Genomic DNA, 19,677 nt, shown 5'->3' with positions numbered 1-19,677 from the left:
TAAGTGACCCATATCGATACCCTGTCAGAAGGTATATTGTAGCATTTCAAAGAACGTTGATCATCGAAGTTTGGCGACCCAAAATTCACAACCATAAACAAAATTTGAGAGGGCAGCGTTGTCGCTGCCGTACGTGGTTTGAATTCCGCTTTCTTGCTCCAAAATTTCGAAACCCATGGCATCCATCAACCCAAATAATTCTTCTCTTGTAAGTTCCATACCTTCCATGATGACCGGCACCGAGGTGGCAATTTGGCCCTCCATGTCTGCCCGTTTAACAACCCTCGTAGTCTGATCTCCTTCGAAATGCCAGTGCAAGGGCCCAATGTTGATCCACACTCCCCCCTCTTTGAGCACATTACGAATCGTCTTTAAATAATCGATAATGTTGTGGGCAGTATCTACAAAGAAGCAAGTTGCTACAACATCAAAGGCCTTCAGGTTCTCCGCCCTGAATTGAACCGCTGCTGGGTCGTCGGTAAATTCATCTGATGAGGAGAGTTCAGAAGGACCATACAAGTCCACAAATGAGCCAGCAGTCATGGACATAAGCTGCGACAAATCAACACCCTCTGGGGACAGGCCGGTGTTCATAAGCTCTTTAAATGAACTGACATCTGGAATCGAGACAGCACGAAGTTGCAGCTTGCGCAGAGCAAGATTCGTCGATTTGTGAAGGTAAGGATAAATTTTTCGAGATTCAGGTTCCTTAAGTGAGTTGAGAATATAACTCAGTGCCATGAGCATCGAATAGCTTACTTCATTTCCTTGTGTCCAAAAGCCCTTTCGAGATAATTCGTAAACCTGCCTGCCCAATCCACATCCAGGAACTAGCACTTTGGTCAGAGCTCTTTGTTTTGGATTCGGGTATAATTCACAAACTTTTGCAACAATACGATCTATAGTCTTCAGTCTCTCATCCACTCCCTCTGAACTCCACTCACGGGCAAATTGAAGAAGAGTAGCTCGAACCTTGTCATAGTCCACATCTCTAGGTTCCTCCCAATCTAATTGTGAAGTCGTAATTCCCCAGTCCTGGGCTGCGATCATAGCTATTTCTTCGGTCACGGTACGGTTTGCAAGTGCCCTCTCCTTCAATTGAGCGATGAGTTCAGGAAACCATGAAAGATATTGTTGTTCTTCGGTCGTTAATGAATTGAGTCTCACCGATTTTGGTCTCACAACCCGTCCATACTGCCAGGTATAGAATTTGTAGAAGGCATTTAACGCAGCAGTGACTGCCTTGAACTCTGCATCTTGCTCTAAAAGTGTTGGCTCGTCAACATCCATGATATGTTTGTTTACCAAATACTCCGCGGGTGTTATCAATTATGGAAGTGTCAGTAAATTTCGTTTAAGTTTCTTGAAGACATTACATTATTGGCCTGATATGGTGGCTAAATGCACTACCGGATCATTTTTCGCAGCCAAAAATGTTGAGATAATATCGATGGTAATACTCCCTTGAAAGGAATTTCAATCTACACCTTAATGTACTGAATAAAGTAAAATCGGTCGCGAGTATCTAGAAAGCTGCTCGTCACGATTGTTGAATATTGATATTGTATAGAACACCCTCTATCATTAGTTATTATACATTTGTGCCTAGTCAGTTTGTGCCCCATATTGCGTCACAACCCTAGACACCTCTGCTCTGCTAGCGATTAAGTTTTCGATTCTTGTTTTCATCGCTTCGATCAGCAATGGTCCATTCCGCTTCAGGGTTTCCAACTGCTCATATGACAAACGGTTGATGATAGATTTTGGGTTGAAATCGTGATTGGATAGACCTTCCTCATACAAGAAGGTCAAGGGCTCATTGTCAATGGCATACCTTTGGCGACTCAATTCTGCTTGAATGAGATGCAAGTATCTCGAGTCTCGACTCAACTCATCCATAAACGCATAGTTTTTCATGCTAAGAACACTGCTTGAAAATTGCTGAACATGCTGCTCTCCACTTACGAGCTTTGGCGGAAGGATGTGAATGATATCACGGTATTTCCAATTAGTCGGAGGGTCGGAATTGACGCCTTTAAGAAATTCACCGTTGAGTACAGTTGAGTTTTCAGTATAGAATCCAAAGAGCCTCAGTCTGTTCTCAAAGAAACTGATTGTCTTAAATAAGGTCATAGCGATCGAGGAAAGTGGAGAATATTCTTCTGAATTTGTTGTAACCAATTCTGTGAATACCATACCGACCTTGGTAAAGGTCACATTGCAAGCATCAACAATCAGAAGCGACTTCACAGGGGTGAGAACATGCGCCAAGCATTTTGCCAAAGCGTGAAAGAAGAGATACAAGACTCTTTTGAGTGGATTTGTTTTAGAGCCCATTGACATTTTATCACCAGGGTACACACGGAACCATTCATAAGCCAAGTCAAAGATCAATGCAGGCGATGCAAAATGTATACTCCAATCATTCGCATAATTGTGACGCATTTTGTAGTAAGAATTGCATTCGGAGATTGCGGGATAGAACTGGTTATGAAGCTTCACTAAAAATTTCTCAAGCTCCTTCAAATCGTGATGAAAGATTGGATCTTGGAACGCTTTTTGAAGCTCTTCATCCACATGTAGTCCACTTTCATAATATGCTATTTGCTCTTGAACGTAGTGCTTGTAAGTTTTAAATGTTTGACCAAGTTCTAAGACAACGTAGAAAGGGTACTCGGGGTAACGAGAGGCCAGGCAAAATTGATTAATGAGCATAACCTCTTGTCTTAAGGATGAATTAATTACAGGAGTTTTGCTCTCATCAAGAATCTTCTTGAGAACCATAAGTGTTCCTGTGAACATGAGGAAAAATGAAGACATCTCGGGACTTGGATTCACATAGCATCCATGAGCAGAGAAAAGCGACATCCTTGCAGTATACTGTTCTCCAATGACCGCAATAGACTCTCTAAGTTTGCTGATGAGATTTCCATACGAGATATAAGACTTTCGAGTCAAAATGCGCAAGTCCTGCTTGTTGTAGAAAAACTGAAAGAATTTGTTAAGAGATTGTTGACTGTTTGAAGAATTTAAGTTCAGGTTCAAGCTGATGTCATCTCCATTAACAATAGCGTCAGAGGCGCGGACCAAAATATTGACAGATTTATCAATAAAGTAGTGGAAATATAGATCAAGAACAGCAGCTTGTTCAAAAATGATAAGCCAGAACCGGTGAGCATCATTTTCATCCCATACCGGTCTGAAATCGAAACCGGCATCAATAGACCGCAATCCACCATTCAAAGCTTTAAGTTTGTTTTTCTGAACATGACTTTCAATACTATGGTTTAGTAAATTAGCAGGAATTTTGAGTCGAGGAAATGTAGTTCTTCTCACAATTGCATTTGGAAGGGGATTGCCCTTACGAAAAGGAACGTCTTGAATCTGATACTGCTGATTTAGAGTCGAATCAGAGCCCAAATTGGTATCGGATTTGATAGTGCTACTAGGGCTCATAGACGTATAGTCATTCAATGTGAGTCCCTGATTCAAAAGAACCTGATCCCCACTTTTAATGCTCAAATTATCGCTTGACTCAAATAATTTGTCATCGTTCCATAATGTGAAATTATCTGGCACTAGATCCTGGAGCTGACCGAATTCTTGATTAACTGCATGAAATGCATTAGAATAAATTAAGCTCCTAACTCTGGAGAGAGGTTTCATTGGTTGTTCCAAATCAGCAGTTGATCGTTCTCTATCACGAACTTTAATCAAGCTGCGCCTGCTATCGGTATTACCGCCATCTATGACAACGGATTTATCTCCTATTTCAAATAAAGGACCCTGTCTGCTAAAACCCGGACCATTTTTGGTTGAATCTTGTTCCTGATTGTATGAATGGTTGCCTTGCATGTTCAACATGTACAGACCATACAGATCATGCAGTTGATCAAAAAGCAGATCCTCGAAAGAACCTGGAGCAAATGAATTCCCACCCAAAGAGAGACCCTTGTGTGAATGTTGGACAGAAGAGGTACCAGAGGTATTTGAGAGACTGGAGGGAAAAAGAGACGTTGTTTTGGGAGATACTGCCACAGAATTCGAGGTTTTGAAGCGATGACTATCATCTGAAAGATGGTTGGTGGTGTCAGCATGCTGAAAGTTCAGATTATAGTTCAAGGGACCCAATTGAGATTGATGTTGATAGTCAGATAACTTAGAGTCATGATCGGCGTTATCCGCCATGACTTTTCTTTGATAGTCAAGAGAGGAGGCATTGACTGGATTGTAGCCGCTATTGATGTCTTGCTGAAGAAGAGGCTGAGAATGCCCAGGACCTAAAGATGGTGGAGTTGGCTGTTGAGGCATTCGTGACTGCACAACGTGAGCGTTCGACGAATAATCCAGATACGTAAAACTCAGTTTTGGATCGTTTGCGTGCATGTTTGACTGTCCATGACCCGCTTGTGGGTTTGCCGAATGTTGAGTATTGTTCATATGAAAATTGTAATTAGGGTTTGAAACCGGGCCAATATACTTTTGGTTGTTGAGGGTCCCATTACTATCATTTGTGGAAGCCCACAGATGGGCAGATTGGAACATCTGGGTAGGCTGCGGATTACTACCGATGCGAGCCACGGCAGAAGCAGAGGCAGAACCATCAGGACGATACTCAGATTGACTATACTGCATCAGCAGTGATTTCATATTTTGTATGTCAGAAACGCCATTCTGGTGCTCATAGTACCTTGGATCCAACTGAGATTGAGATTGCTGAGGCGGTAGAGTACGTGATGCAAGAGATGCTATTTGAGATGAGTGATGTTGAGAATACAAAGCCGATTTTGAGTCCACCGGGGAGATTTTCTTTGTCTTCTTCTTTGATGGGCTCTTCTTAACAAGCGTTTTGTCATCAGTAGGAGTGTTCGTACCAGACGTCACTGCTGAATTAACAGTAGAGCTAAGTCCCAGCTCAGCTTCAAGCTTAGATTTGTTCTTGAGGGCAAGTTGCTCTAATCGTTCCGTTGGGAAGTCCAAGTATCCACATCGGCATTTTCTGCGCACGCATTGTCGGCAACTAGGTAGTTCTTCACCACACTTGACACGTTTTGCACGACAATTAGGGCAACCGTCTTTTGAATTTTTGTGGCTTCGACGAGTTCGCTGCGGCTGTGGCCTAGGCGTCAAATCCAGACTAATTCTCGGCATGCTTTAGTGTCAACGTAGCGAAGACACAGTGCGACAGCAAGAATAAGGTGAAATGATGGCTAGAAATATGACAGATCAAAAGATCGACCAAAACACAAACGACAGTTGTTTTTGGATTGTGATAAACAGCGATGTTTGTGACCTCGAGTGGAAAAGTGTCGATAAATTTCAGGGTCCAGGTTCGGTGACACAATTGAGGATTCAGGGTCCGAAAAACAAAACCTGGATTATGTGGGCTTGCTCAAATAAACAAAAGAACGAGCAATTAACAAATTGCTGGAGTCTTCTCTGGATCCGTTCACAAGGTAAAAGTGAAGATCAGGGATGGTAAAAGAAACAAACAGGTCCAAGTCGATCGGGAGGCCAGGATCCACGGAATTGAGATAGTGAGATCAGGGCAAGAGATCAAATAAAATGATGAATTAGAGAGGCTGCTGTTGCCACCGATTCAAACAAACACAAGGGAGAAATAAACCCAGCTCTCAGTACTTGAGAAAAGTCAACGTTAACAGGCTTCGATATGGGCGCAAGCCAAAAAAAAAGTAGCAGGAACACTCGTAGCTGGTAGATGCGCGCAGTAAAGCCAGTGAGATAACCCGCGGGCGAGAGAACGGACACCGGTAAATAAAGATAGGTTTTGAAGTCCACTCACGATGGAGAAAAGAAAGAGGTGCTGGGCAATCGAAAGCAGGCACAAGAAGGCTGCTTGGGGGTGTGTGAAAAAACGTTAGCCTGCCTGAGCGCTAAAACTGGCATTCCCTACTGAGACTCCAGCCTAGAATGACATCGTTACCAACATTATCCCTCGTGCATTGAAATAGGCGCCCTGAGAGCTCATTAACCACTGGGCCTGCAGATACATCGGGGTGGTTCATTAGATTAGTTCCCCAAACCACTGTTTCCACAAGACCTTGACGGCTAGGTACTATCGTGGAAAACGAATCCCGAGGACTTGCAGCAAACTTTGGTTATGGCGCGATATTGGTTAGCTGAAAGAGGAGAAGAGATAGGATCAGGAGTTTTACAAATAAATATATCGGACACATGGTAGCACATTCATACATGACAAGTGGCTTTCCAGCAGATGTCTGTCTCGGTTAGGGGCTTGATGCATGGGGGGTTGATGAACGTTGTTTTCACTTAGTTCTATTGGTGGAACGTCTGAGGAAGTTGGGCGGAACAAACGCGAAAGATAGAGGAGACTGCACTTGACTTGCATGCACACATGGTCATGTAGTAAGACACTGAAAAGCCACACATGACTTGTTTGGGGAGCATTTGGTCTCAACGGGTTTGTTGCATCGGTTATGTGACCCATCTCTGGCGGCCTATTGGTGGGCCCATTGTCCTCTAGGTAAACAGCGAGGTGTCGGCTCGCGCACACCCTCGAGGCAAGTGCGCCAAAATAAGCTACTATTGAGCGAGCGGCTGCATGTGAGTGCATATAAATGTACATACTTTAAGAGTTATACAAGGTTCGAACTTAAATTTCCAAGCATGCTGTTGTCTCGAGGAGAAATGGGTTATCTTGCTCACACAAAAAACAAACACCCTAGTCAGAGTTTCCCCGTCTCGTGCCCCTGATGTTGTTTGCTTTGTAGATTTGACAATTCTAGGCGTCTCGCTTAACTCAGCAACAGCGGGCCCTGGCTAGCGCTGCCTGGTTGACGTATGTCCATGCATACAGAATATGCACGTCCCAGGATTGAGAGTTGTGGAATCCTTGTCTCAGTAGACGCCAAAACAGTTAAACGTAACGGACCGATTTTTACCTATCATCTCGGACTTCCCCAGGTTCGGCTTCGATTGACGTCGTCCCTGCCCTGTTTGCGTCCACATAATACCCTGGTATGTATTCTAGACAGGAATATGGGCAAGCTCTCTGCAAGGGACCAAGCTGCCGTCTCTTATCTCAGGGATGCTTTATTTTTTTTTCTTGTCTCACTGTTGGACCACTGTGTGTCTCCAGAATGCCGTTGGAGCGAATACACTATTTGTGAAACATCACGATTTGAGAGCCTGATTGTGACGAGAATAGAATTAGGGGCTGCTAAGTTTTCTTGAAGCAGGGAATACAATAACTCTAATTATGAATGGGACGACATTTTGTTCTCTGATATCCCCGAAATATTCCTGTTTGGAGGTTCCACCCCAACGCCTTTATTACTCCCTTTGGAAATCAAATTCCGGGGCTGCACGTCAAGTGGTGACGTGAAATTGTTCCTGTACATGTAAACTGCGGATTGGTTTGGACTCACAACTGAACACCTGGCTTAAACCAAAAATTTCCAATGCTACAAGAGTCATACGAGCAAACAAATCCTCTTATGGACTAGTGAGCAATTGATTCTTGCGATTTTGTATTTTTCTGGGCTTTCAAATGGCAAACTACGCTCACTCTCCTCAGACATAGGGAAACATTGCATGTGAATCTGCATATACACTGGCGCAAAAATAAGACAGACCTGGGAGAGACTGTATACTATGGTTGAGAGCCACGCAAATAGCCTGTAATTTCTCCGTGGTAAATACGCGCTGCACGTCTAGTGATCGAAACTTCCTCTGAACTTCCCACACACCGCGAGGCGTCAATTTAAACTATTTTTCTTTCTCCGGATTAATTGCCATGAGATCTTTATCGTCAGCGCCTTGTGTTGAGGCTTGTAGAAGCGCACGACTTGGCTGTTGCCATTTGACGCTCCTTCCTTTTAGCTTAGGAGAAAGGGACGTTTTTAAAGAAATGAGTGATTTATGCATGCCAGAGCTGATCTAAGAATGTGCCCTACAATTTCCTGTGTACTAAAAAATTACTAATGAAGCCATCATGGAGAATTTGAAATGTTTCATTCCTATAATTTGTAATCGTCTTGGAATCCCCGTCCCTCCAAATCAGCTAAATGACGGAACGTAGGTCGTCCGTGAGGACAGTTCCATGGTCGATCTAAGGTAGATAAATGCAGAACAACTGACTCCATGGTTGGAATCAGAAGAGCCAGCCCAATCATTATACTCAGTCTACAAGCTCTCAGAGCTATGGTTCTTTCTGTCTTGGTGCATCGAACACCGGCAACCACGTCTTTACCAAGACTGCAATTCTCATGCAATTTGTTCACAAGCTCATGTAGATCTCCATCATCAAAAACCACATTCTTCAGAACGGGAACGGCCATTAATCGTATCTTGCGCCCTGGTGGTGCGCTTGTGTCCTCTACAATTTTGAATCCATTTTTGCTCAATAAAGAAGAGAATTCAAGCATCCTCATTTCGTCAATAGGAGACAATTCGAGAACGCGTGGAACAACAAGAGGTTGGGCTCGAAGAACAAGTGATTTCATTAGTCTTTCGTAATTGTAAATTTCGTCCAGAGCATGCTGGTCAACAATGAAGAGCCGATCCTGATGCGTGACAATGATAAACCCTGAATTAAATTGTCCCACTATCCGCATGTCGCAAAAGTCCAGCTTTTTGACTTCCATAGTCTGGTTGATATCTCGAAGGGCAGCAAGTTCCGTTGCTTGGGGATCCGGCGATTCATTAGGCAAAATTCGAAGATCTTCAATGTTGACATTAAAGTCTGCCCTCAATGTATAAACAATGAAACTTGGCTCAGTATCATCAAGGTCCGCAAGAGGAGGGGTATCTGTACTTTTTTGAGAGGTGCTTGGGTTGTCTTCATTGCGAACCAGCACTAGTGTTGACTTGTTTTCTGAGACAGATGCTACATCAGAGTCATCATCATCGTTCAAATCTTCGAGAGTATCAATAACAGGGGGCTCTCTATTAGGAATTTTGGGTTCTTGTGAACTGTAAGTTACGATGAAATCTTCCTTCTCATCCTCGATATTTTCCGAATTGCATTGTTCTTTCGTGGATTCGCGCCGAGTCCTGGGTACTTTTGACGTGTGAAGCTCTTCATTAGTTTTAACTTCACGTCTTGAGTAGCGCTCCTCTTCACTGAAAATCTCCTGAGAATTAGTTTCGTCATCGCTAGTAATCTTCTCTATAACCTTCTCTCCAGCCTCAGATGCAATTTCTGAAGCCTCCTCAATTGTCTTGCTAATTTCTTGGTCTGAATTCTCCATTTCAAAGATTTCCTCCTCTTCAGAAGAGGAGTTCTCTGCGGTAGACTCCACAAAAAGGCCCGATTCTTCACCAATAGTGTCTGACTTACCTGACACAATCCTTGGCATGTAACTTTCCATCTTGACAGGTGTCAGTGGTTTCTCCCCCGGATTTTCTAGTTCATCGGAACTTTCTTTCCTACTTGACAATCGGGGCCTCTTATTTTGGGATGATCCCATGCATAGAGTTCCAACAGTGCTCATAGGAACAACATTATTTTTAGATTCATAGAACGCGGTAAGCTGTTCTCTTATGACATCTAGAATAAGCTCCTCAGTGTGAATCATCACTGACCTCTTATCTGGTGTGATGTTGATATCAAGGAAGTGTGTATCTAGTTCCAAATTTAACACAAAAACAGGCGATTGGGTTGCGTTAAAGGATCTGTATACCTCATTGATTATCTTGGCAAGCTTCTTGTGGACGACTGGTCGCTTGTTTATGCTAATAAATTGTCTATCTGTGGATGATCGACCCATACCGAAGGAACTATCGGAGATGACCCCCAGAAGCTTGAGAGCTAGTTTGGTTGGCGCGTAATCTGTGTTGAGCCTGAACCGAGCCTCGATTTTGAGCTCTTCGATTTCGAGGGGCAAAAGACCATATTGGCCATTACTTCCATAGACGCTCACCATTACATCGGTTAATTTTGTCAGTCCACCCGGAGTTCCTAAAACCATCTGTCTCCTGCCATTAGCACCAATAGAGAATACAGTAAATCTTATGTTTGTGTATGCCAACAGGTATGCAATTATGAGGGAAAGCGACTTTGTGTACTCTCTTTTACTATGCTTATTGAAGTTCTTGAGCCGAACAGGCAAGTCTTTAAATAGGTCGGTCATTGTAACAGAAGTACCCTTTTTACCTGTCACGCTGCTTTTTTTGTTCTTCAATTTGCCCATATTATCGTATGTGAGCTGCGTAGCTCTGGGAAATGTGGATTTAGACGAGGTCACCACAGAGATAGTTGCAACAGAGCACAACGAGCTCATTGCTTCACCACGAAAACCTAGACTAGAAACCAGGCTCAATTCTTCGAATGAAGACAACTTCGAGGTGTGATACTTGAGGCACAATGCCTCATAATCGGATACATCAATGCCACAACCATTATCGGTGATCTCCAAAAATTTGGTTCCGTACTCGCCAAATGTGACTTCTATTTTATCGGCGCCAGCATCAATTGAGTTATCTATTAGTTCCTTGACGGCTGAGACAAGTTCGATGATCACTTGACCTGAGGTGATTCTAGAAACATCTTTAGCATCGATTGGAGTGATCATAGGCGAGTTCTGGACTTTCAAATTTGAATTTATGTTGACTAACGATTAATTTTGTTGTATCACGAGTAAAAAGACGCGTTTGATTAATTCAAGTAATGCTCCCAGTCTATCAGTAGTCCATCGACTCCCAAATCTGGGGTTATCTCATCAGTGCATAAGTACGTGTTGGAGATGGAAAGTCAGATACAAATTCATACATCAGTCCACTTATCAGATTCTTCCCAGCATATAAAATTGAGAACATTTCATTTGATTAATTTATTTTTTTTTTAGTTCTTTTTCCTCTGCAATGACTCCCAAGTTTGCGAGCACTCTTCTTCCTCTTTTCCTTTCAATTCTCCCTCTGAAATTCCCCTGAAAACCATCACGATAAGTACATTGTTGCATAATCATACTTAATTTGAGTTAAATTTGTATTTGTCACGAGATTGCTCGATCCTATGGCTTGCAGGAATTGCCGCAACGAAACTCCACACATCTCAATGATCTGTTTATCAATCTTTACTCAACCTCCATCAAAAAATGAGGCTGTGAAAAAATAACGATCATCTTTTAATTTGTACTTTGAGACACATTTCATTGACAAAATTTCTACGAGAGCCTCATTGATTCCAATCGTATCTGGCTCCGCGTTTCTCAAGTCAATCTTAATACCATCAATGGGTCAATGAAGATACTCCAGAGGCAATTCGAAGTTCACAACACGGATAAGATATATGGTAGATGCTAATGAAGCTTAGCTAAAATATGCAAGCTCCGCCATTGACCCTCGAAAATGTGCTTCTCCAACTAAGAGACTTCCTTGCAGTGTGGATTTCGCAAATCATTTATTATAACGAAATCTACCCCAAGAATGCATTTGAGGAGCGTAAATTTCTAGACTCGATTGTTCATCAGTCAAGAGTTCCACCCTTGGCCGATTATATTGAGCGCTTTGCAAACGAAATGGTCTCGGTTCTAGTGAAGAAGGAAGGTGGCGGTAAGCTACATGATGTGGTCGTGATCATCTACAGAGAGTCATCGTTGCATGTTGTGAGGCGATACATCATGGGATTGAGTCAATTCGTTGGGTTGGCTGATCAGATTACCACACTAGATTTTTTGTCGAAGCCGACTGAGGTGCATCTGGCAAGGATTAATATACCTGGATTTGATTGGAACGAGATTTATTCATCGTTGAGAAGTTTGATATTCTTTCATACAGAGGAACTTAAACGTACGTATGAACGTTCAGACCTGGATTTATTTTTCAAGCTCCTTCTCAACACCGACAACGCTGTTGACTTATCTGGAGACGAAGGCCAATGGGTGAAGTTGATGTCTGAAGAAGACACCAGAAGAACAAAGTTTGTAAGCGTGGGTGAAGTTTCATCCGGATTCTTGTGTTTTGACCTTCACAATGAGTACATACTTTGAATATTTAACGTAAATGCATTAATTGTGATTATACACAGATGAACCGACCTGAGCTCGGGGATTGTAAACTTAGCTCAATTTATTGTTGAGGCCAAAAATACTTTTGAGGTTTTCATACATGAAGTAGCTGATTGACACAGCGGGGGCTACCTTGGCCAAATTTGGCACTAATCCCTTAAACAACCCTGGTAATCCCTCTCTTTGGATAGTCTGTTGTAAAACGTCTTTGAACCCTTCATATCTGTATGGATGGGCGTAGGTGCCTTGTGCTTGGAGTCTTGTTCTCAATAAATTGATTGGATACACTACAGTGGCTCCAAATGTTCCTGAAAGTGCTCCAAGCGTCAACACCATATAGCTCGGAAGTTTGACTTCGTCTTCTGGAATCTTCTCAATTTTAGCCTGCCTTTTCACAAGGACAGTTTTGATAGTGGAAAAAGTTCCCAAGTCAAGAGCAGCATATGGGAATATGCCACTAGTTCCAACAAAAATACCGCGATAGAATATTTTGAGGCCACCTTCCTGGAACATGGTTTTCGCCGTTTTAATTAAAAGTTCATTTCCCTTTACCAGTGAGTCAAGATTTGAACATTGCAAACGAAACTTCAATGTATCAATGGGGTATACAGCGAACTGTGAAACAACACCACCCAAGCCACCCGCGAGGTAAGTTGAGGCACGAGAGAGTTTTGAAGTATCGTCTACACCCTCCACGCGGGCAAGAACTCGTTTTGTTAATTCAAAAGTCCCGAATTTCATGGCTGACTCTGGGAACACTTTCATGACGTTTAACCCGTTTCCAACGTAAAAAGTTCTGATACCTCCTTGTTTCCATAAAGTTCTTGCAGCTTGTATAATTGGTGAACGAATTGTTCTTTTATGTGGAGGCTCTGGTTCATGTAAGGACCTTTCGAGCTTTGCTTGAGCCAATCTTTTACGGGCCTCTTCTAGTACGTGGCGCGACGCGCCTGAAGCCACTTCTCTCTCTATTTGTTGCTTAGAATGCATTACAGTTGATGACAAATCTGTTCTGGCGATCAAAAACACCTTGATACGGTCAAATGGGGCAGTACAAGTACGCGAAACAACGCCAGAAAGACCGCCCGCAAGAAAAAAACCCATACCACTGAGGAATTGATTTATTAGAGTGACATCTCCGTCAGAAGATAGATCCAATTCTTCTGCTGTGTAGTTGAGCGCTGTTTTGATGCGCGAGCCATCCAAGCGAGGGATGAGTACGAGGAACTCCCGAAACTCGTCATAAGTGATGTAGCCATGGTGATGCAGATCAATGGTTTGGAATAATTGATCAATTGTTTGTTCGTGTGGGCTCATATTAAGTGTTTTTGTAAGGTAATGAGTGAAGTCGGCTTTCGTCAATTTACCATCGTGTTTGAGATTTATTTTTTCAAATCCACGAGATATCTGGTCATCGGCTTTGGAAAGATATCTCTCGAAATCTTTCATGTCGATAACTTTGTCCTTGTTATAGTCAAATGACTGAAACACCTTTTCGACTAGCTCCGGGTTTGAAGCCACTGGATGATTTAAGGTCTTGATAGCCTTCTTGAAATCCTTTAGGGTGATTTCTCCGCTATGCTGAACATCCAATTTGTCGAATAACGTGTGGTAGTCATGGTCTGATTTTTGTTCTTCTCCCATGTCCGATTATATGAATAGATTGTGTGCTAAAGTGCGATGCTAAGATTAAGTTTAATGTAGAGAAGAGTATGATCTCGAGTATATACAATTTGAGAGGAAAGAATGGAATATTAGAATGAGTGGGAGTATTTGCACTGACTCAATACGGTTTGTGATGCCCTTGGCAACCACTGATCTTATATTTACTCCATACCATTCGCTCCAGAGTGGTCACGTGAGCAACCCGGGCATTTCACTTTTGGCAATCGATGATCTAGCACCTCGAATTTTTATTTTGGATAGCGATAATGTTTTAAAAGGGGAATATGTTTCAAAAATTATTTGAATCAGAGACTGGAGGATTTCTGGTGAGGGTTCCTGACTTGATTCTGTTGACGTCAAGAGTAGGTTGTCTCATCACTGCAAATCCCAATTACACAATGGATTTCTAAGATTTCAAATCTTAATAAAGTAAAAACTTTCTTTTAAACTTATTAATTTTACGATGATAACATTGGAAACTAAGTAATGGTTTTTACCTGGTATAGCTATGGGACTATACCTCCCGCTCTGTAAATTGACGGTGTAGACATTATAGACTCTGCTCTAACAAAGTAGCCGTCGGGTCAGCCCTCGCAAGGTCGTCGTAAATCATTTATTGTCAATTAAAGAGAAAAGTATGGACGGAATGAAGTTTCATGCGAGATTGCAAAGTTAGTCATAAACGCATCACACCAACTTGAAAGCGTCTTCTGTGATGTTACCCAAGAGGATCGAGTTGCACTCGAGAATTATGTCAAGTTCATTGGTGATTATAGAAGTCACCAATATGTAAGAATAAAGCCGACAATAATCCCTATTTTGAAGCTGAATTTGTCGTTGGCGAGATTCTGACCTAAATTCACTGAGTTTAAGCAATAACCGATTTTTGGCATGCTCGGTTGAAGCAGGTTTGGACGGAAGAGGAAATCCAAGTGCCATCGCACTTGCAATCATGTAGAAAATCAAAAAAATTCTATGCTCGAGTTCATTTCTCTCTTCTTCGATGTACAGAAGGACGTACAACTCGTTTGACAGAGGTTTTTTGTCCATCTCGACAATGATCTGAAGATTCAGAAATGCATCCAATATCACCGAAGTACTTTTCAAGAGCTGTTTGAATATTCTTCTTGGAAATCTGCCCTTCAAACGAATTTCATTTGGCGCAAGTTTGAGAAGTGAACGACACTCCATCAACAACTCTCTTGTCCCTGCCAAATCGCGTAAACCTACAAGCGCAATTTCCCTATTATCACCATTTCCGTGTACCTTTTCAATTATGTGAGAGTCCATGGGATTACTGCTCCAAATGACTCCCATTCTTAGCCACAAAATTGTTAATCCCAGCTTCAATTGAGCACGAGCGCTGTTTGGGAGAAGGATTGCAGTAATAAAAAGGGCCCATAAGATGCCGAAAGAAACTGCCACGAATCTGTGAAAAGCAATTTCCCATACAATTGGCCGTTTGTCATTATCTCCTAGAGTGTCTAGTTCCATGTATGTATACAATGCCGTTAAATTGTAAGTTAAAAGAATAAATCGGCCATATGCGTGATTATCCTTCCAACTAAGCAAGATGTAAAAGCACGGGATCGATAGTAAAAATCCCGTGAGCGCCAAGGCGATTGGATTTGCATTTGAAATGTGCCAGATTAGGAAGGCTAAAAAGGCTCCCTGGAAGGTGCCCATGAAACGCCACTTGGCAGGCATTGTGGTTCCTCCTAGCGACTTGCTCATCATAATGCAGTAAATAATAAGAGCCCATTCAGATCTGAATGATACAAATTTTTGCCTGGTTGCTGGAATAAAGGCAAATATGGAAATGCAAAACGCCCCAATGGCAGTTCTGATTCCAAACTGGACATTGGAATTTCGGAAAAACTTGAGTCTTCTCCATATGTACATGGAAACATTATCAATTCTTGTTTTTTTCGGGATGAGCTCTGTTGTTTCCGAGATGAAGTCGTGGTGGTGTATCAGATTCCGATGCTTGGATTTAGCAGTAATTTCTTGCAATGCATCAACAAGAGTCGAGTCACTCTCACTTTTGCCAAACTTGAGCTTAGAGAAATCCCAGTTTGTGAGAAACGACCATGATCTGCGGTTAGACTCAACTGTCTGTTCAAATGTGGAAGTAAGTTGGAGAAAATGAATGAGCTCCTGGCCATAGGAAGAGAGTAAGGCAGAAAAGTTTCCGCAACAAGCTGCAACTTCTTCTTGGTCTGATCTAAATGAAAAAGTCTCTGCTTGAAAAATTTTCTGGGAGTATAAGCTATTGAAAGTGCGCACTTGCTTTTCTTCATAAACCTTGATAGCCTTATTCAAGGAAGCTTGGTATTCTGTGGATTTAACAAAAGACCGTTTTCCCTTCCCATCAGCGCCGGTCTCCTCGAATGGGAGTACTCTGAGAATTTCTTTTACAGTGAAGACAAACGACTTTACTGATGGCGCCAAGTAATAAGCGAAAAGATCGAAAAGCTGAGTCGAGTAGACAGCATCAAAGTCGTACTCGGTGGCCTCAAAGTCTGCGGACATTGGAGTCGAAAACTGCTCTGCTACACCTCGAGAGAATCTCCGGTTTAGATTTTGAGTCGTCTGTTCCATTTCTCCTAATCCTTCTTGAAGAAGGAACTCATTTGCCAATAGAAGCTGCCATTGCATTTCGCAAGAGGACTTCAAACCTTGTAGATGCTCTTCCAAAGAACATGTAGCTTCTACGATTTCGCAATACAAATCGTATTCGGCTTCTTTCCCCATGAAACGAAGCTCGAACTGAGCCTCTTTAAGGTATACCTGCAAATGGGTTGTACGCTCGCGCAACATTACAAAGATCCTCAAATCTTTCTCCGTGACTTTTTCTCCATTTAGAAATCGATGTGATAGAATTGACAAGAGAGAGGACATGTCATTGAAGGAGTGATTGAGAGAGCTTCGAAGAAGGTGAGTTGCGCTGCGCGGCCATAGCGTATAACACGCTGTCACGGCTACAAAGGAGCCAAAAAGCACGATTTTACCAAGAGCAAACAAGCGGGGCAACGGGGATCGGTCTGCATTCAAAGAGCCTTCTTTGACGATGCCTGCAATGATACTGATGTAAGCAAGATGGCAGGCTGTGCTGAATGAATCCATGTCGACCTTTTGCTTCCAATAGGCCACAATACCCAATCCGATTGATGAAAACATCAAGTCTACAAAGTAAGACCATCCGATGGTTCCTCTGTTGTAGAGAAAACTAGATATAGTTCTGGAGATTAAGGAAAGGGAGAAACTGAACAGAAGTGATAGTAGTGCAAATAGAAACAGTTGATGCATAGCACCCTTGGTCTTGCCAGGATGAAAATAAATAGAAGCACTGGCGGCAATGTGCTTTGTATCTACATGACCAAACAAACGACTTAGTGGAGCACAGTAGACGGCGAGCGAAGCTACAAGATAAGCCACGGAACACTTCATGACATTCTGGAATACCTCACTTTGTGTAATGTCAAGTACCTTGGTTTTCGTCTGGAGTAGAAATTCCACCAATGAGCCATTTGTGGCCTCCGCAGTTCTACCCTCAAGGTGGTCACTGCCATCCTCTTCACTCGAATTCGAGCCGTCACTAGCGCTGTCAACATCTGACGTAAAGAACAGATTGGACCGCTTCACTTTCTTACCTGTTTTAGGCAAAATCACTGACGTTGGGACCTTGAGCAATCGGTTCACGCCATTTTCGCGGTTATTGAGAATAAGGCGCACATCCTCTTCTTCGATTTCTGATACATATCTCTGGAGAGCATTCTCGTCCTCAGAATCAAACGAGAGTAGAGATTGGTTGGGCATAGAGAGTGTTTCTATCGTGGGTTGTTTAGAGCCATGATGCAAGAAAACTAGAAGAAATGTGGGTAGACACAGGAGAACAGCGTCATGTGCAGCACTAGTGAGCGCAAACCTTAACAAAAGCCCTGCGGCGCACCAGACGTCACTAGGGTAACAGGTTTTTATGCCAGAAATGCCTGCGTATGCATCTTGGGTAAATTGAACTAGAGAGGTTTTGCAAAGATTGACAGTTGTAAAGGATACATGAGGACTTCTAAAGCATTTGCATTTTTTCATTCGCCATGGTTTTCTAGTATGAACAAGTTTGGTGCGGATAACCTGAGGCGATATACACAATATACACATCATTAAAATATTAGACAGGGTGGCAGCTGTCCAAGCACTGCTTGGATGCTGCCCTCATTAAATTAGGATAGGATCTTGGTGGTTAGCGTCCTACGATTTTCTCAAACAAGTCAGCACATGGAACGGTTGCTTGAAGTTTGGCACACAAAAGATAGACGCCGCTTAATTTTCTGTGCAAGGAGTACGTCTCCTCGGGTGGTGGTGTCAATCTTTCATTGAGCATCAAACCAATGTTGTCCCTGACCCTGTCAGTGATTGTTTGATTCTTGAAATCAAATGGTTCATTGTTCTTGCGAGGAGCGAATGCTTCACCCAAGACCATGATTGAGTTAACATGAGCCTCTACCATGGCGGACGACTCATTGCCAGTCAAATATCCTAGTTTAAGGGAATATTCTTCAACTTTTGCAGTGTCACCATTGACAGCACCTCTGAGAATCTCACAATAATCGTTTACAAACTCATCTCTGAATTCTCGAGAGGCACCAAAGTCCAAAAGCTCAATTTTGTGGGTCTTCTCGTTGTACAAGAAATTGGCCCAGTTTGGATCGGTCTGCATGAATTTGAACTGCTTCAATTCAGTGAGACAAAGTCTCATGATATTAGTGGCAATGTAGTTTTTGGTTTCTTGATCCCAGTCACCCTTAGCAATTTCCGTGCCTCTCATTCTTTCCATAGTGAGGACATGCTCGCCAGACATTTGTTGGAGCACCTTAGGAACCTCAAATACGGGATCGTCTTTCAATAATTCACGGAAACGAACCAAACTCTGAGCCTCTCTGATGTAGTCGCACTCCCACTTCAATTCAAGACGAGCATTGGCAACAGTTTTGTCTAAGAACAAACCAGCAGGTAGCATGGACAGGGCAGTGAGAAGCATTAATATGTTACTGAGGTCAGAGTCAATGGAGTCGGCAACACCAGGGTATTGAACCTTCACAACTACCGGAAGCAAGTCCTCGGTGACTGCGTTGTGCACTTGGCCAATTGAGGCGGCGGCGAAGGGCACATCTTCGAACGATGCGAAATGTTTTTTTCTCCAGTTAGCACCCAACTCGCGGGACATCACGCGGTTTAGTTGGGCTGGAGGCATGTAATGTGCCAGATTTTGAACACGCATCAAAATTTGTTGGATCTCGGCAGGCAAAATGGACAGATCTTGGAACGAGAGCATTTGTCCGATTTTAAGTGCTGCTCCTCTCATCTTGGAGAACTTCTTGGCCATACGCTCGATATTTGACGGGCTCAAAAACAACGACTTCAAAGACACCGTTTTGTGGTTTCCTTGCGCATACTGTTTCAAGCCATCCGAGGCAGCACTAAGACTCATGCCAGCAGCAAGGGTGCCGTAATGAAAGATCCGAGCCAATCGTGTCAGCGGGACCTCGCTTTGATGCATTTCAAATTGCTCCTTCTCCTTCAATCCTATAGTTTTGATGGGTTTATTGGAGGTCTTGTCGGCTTTAGTGGAGTAGGCTCTCTTTTGAGACGCATTCTTTTTTGGTTTTGGAGCATGTCCTGAACCTCTACTACTGTTGGAAGCAGAAGCTGCGGCAGTCGACTTTGCGCGCGCTTCGCTCCACATGGTTGCGGCTGGATCGACAATGTGCATCTGAGATTTGGCAAAAGACAGATCCCACCATTTGTGTGCATCGGAACTTGCTACGGTGAGCGACGAGCGCAAAACCTTACATGATGATGTGGATAGAACCACCAACTCGTATAGGGTTTGCCTCGTAAGCATGTGGGGGGATACAGCGGTGGAGGAGTGGTGGAGATGGAGTTTCTTTGTGAGGACCGCTATCGACATAAACGCGGGGCGGGTGCAGGATAGTAAAATTAAGGTAGACCCGTCATGGCT

At 42.9% G+C, this 19,677-nt stretch overlaps 7 protein-coding genes across 7 annotated transcripts; 1 reads left to right on the top strand and 6 right to left on the bottom strand.

Moving 5' to 3' along the window:
• Window positions 1–60: 60 nt before the first annotated feature.
• PUMCH_004971 (uncharacterized protein) lies at window positions 61–1,290 on the bottom strand (the record flags this gene model as incomplete). The annotated part of the gene is made up of 1 exon (XM_063023886.1): window positions 61–1,290. One exon carries the CDS (start codon window positions 1,288–1,290, stop codon window positions 61–63), a length of 1,230 nt encoding a protein of 409 aa, XP_062879956.1.
• Window positions 1,291–1,605: 315 nt separating this feature from the next.
• PUMCH_004970 (uncharacterized protein) lies at window positions 1,606–5,151 on the bottom strand (the record flags this gene model as incomplete). The annotated part of the gene is made up of 1 exon (XM_063023885.1): window positions 1,606–5,151. One exon carries the CDS (start codon window positions 5,149–5,151, stop codon window positions 1,606–1,608), a length of 3,546 nt encoding a protein of 1,181 aa, XP_062879955.1.
• A 2,849-nt stretch (window positions 5,152–8,000) lies between these two features.
• Window positions 8,001–10,556, bottom strand: PUMCH_004969 (uncharacterized protein; the record flags this gene model as incomplete). Its single annotated transcript, XM_063023884.1, has 1 exon — window positions 8,001–10,556. The coding sequence occupies one exon, from the start codon at window positions 10,554–10,556 to the stop codon at window positions 8,001–8,003; it is 2,556 nt and encodes an 851-aa protein (XP_062879954.1).
• Window positions 10,557–11,303: 747 nt separating this feature from the next.
• On the top strand, window positions 11,304–11,972 carry PUMCH_004968 (uncharacterized protein; the record flags this gene model as incomplete). Its single annotated transcript, XM_063023883.1, has 1 exon — window positions 11,304–11,972. One exon carries the CDS (start codon window positions 11,304–11,306, stop codon window positions 11,970–11,972), a length of 669 nt encoding a protein of 222 aa, XP_062879953.1.
• Window positions 11,973–12,041: 69 nt separating this feature from the next.
• On the bottom strand, window positions 12,042–13,634 carry PUMCH_004967 (uncharacterized protein; the record flags this gene model as incomplete). Its single annotated transcript, XM_063023882.1, has 1 exon — window positions 12,042–13,634. The coding sequence occupies one exon, from the start codon at window positions 13,632–13,634 to the stop codon at window positions 12,042–12,044; it is 1,593 nt and encodes a 530-aa protein (XP_062879952.1).
• Window positions 13,635–14,342: 708 nt separating this feature from the next.
• PUMCH_004966 (uncharacterized protein) lies at window positions 14,343–17,819 on the bottom strand (the record flags this gene model as incomplete). The annotated part of the gene is made up of 1 exon (XM_063023881.1): window positions 14,343–17,819. One exon carries the CDS (start codon window positions 17,817–17,819, stop codon window positions 14,343–14,345), a length of 3,477 nt encoding a protein of 1,158 aa, XP_062879951.1.
• Window positions 17,820–17,898: 79 nt separating this feature from the next.
• PUMCH_004965 (uncharacterized protein) lies at window positions 17,899–19,626 on the bottom strand (the record flags this gene model as incomplete). Its single annotated transcript, XM_063023880.1, has 1 exon — window positions 17,899–19,626. The coding sequence occupies one exon, from the start codon at window positions 19,624–19,626 to the stop codon at window positions 17,899–17,901; it is 1,728 nt and encodes a 575-aa protein (XP_062879950.1).
• Window positions 19,627–19,677: the final 51 nt, after the last annotated feature.

The sequence above is a fragment of the Australozyma saopauloensis genome, chromosome 7 (assembly GCF_035610405.1).
Source record: "Australozyma saopauloensis chromosome 7, complete sequence".
Lineage (NCBI taxonomy): Eukaryota > Fungi > Ascomycota > Pichiomycetes > Serinales > Metschnikowiaceae > Australozyma > Australozyma saopauloensis.
This window is presented reverse-complemented; position numbering and strand designations above follow the sequence as displayed.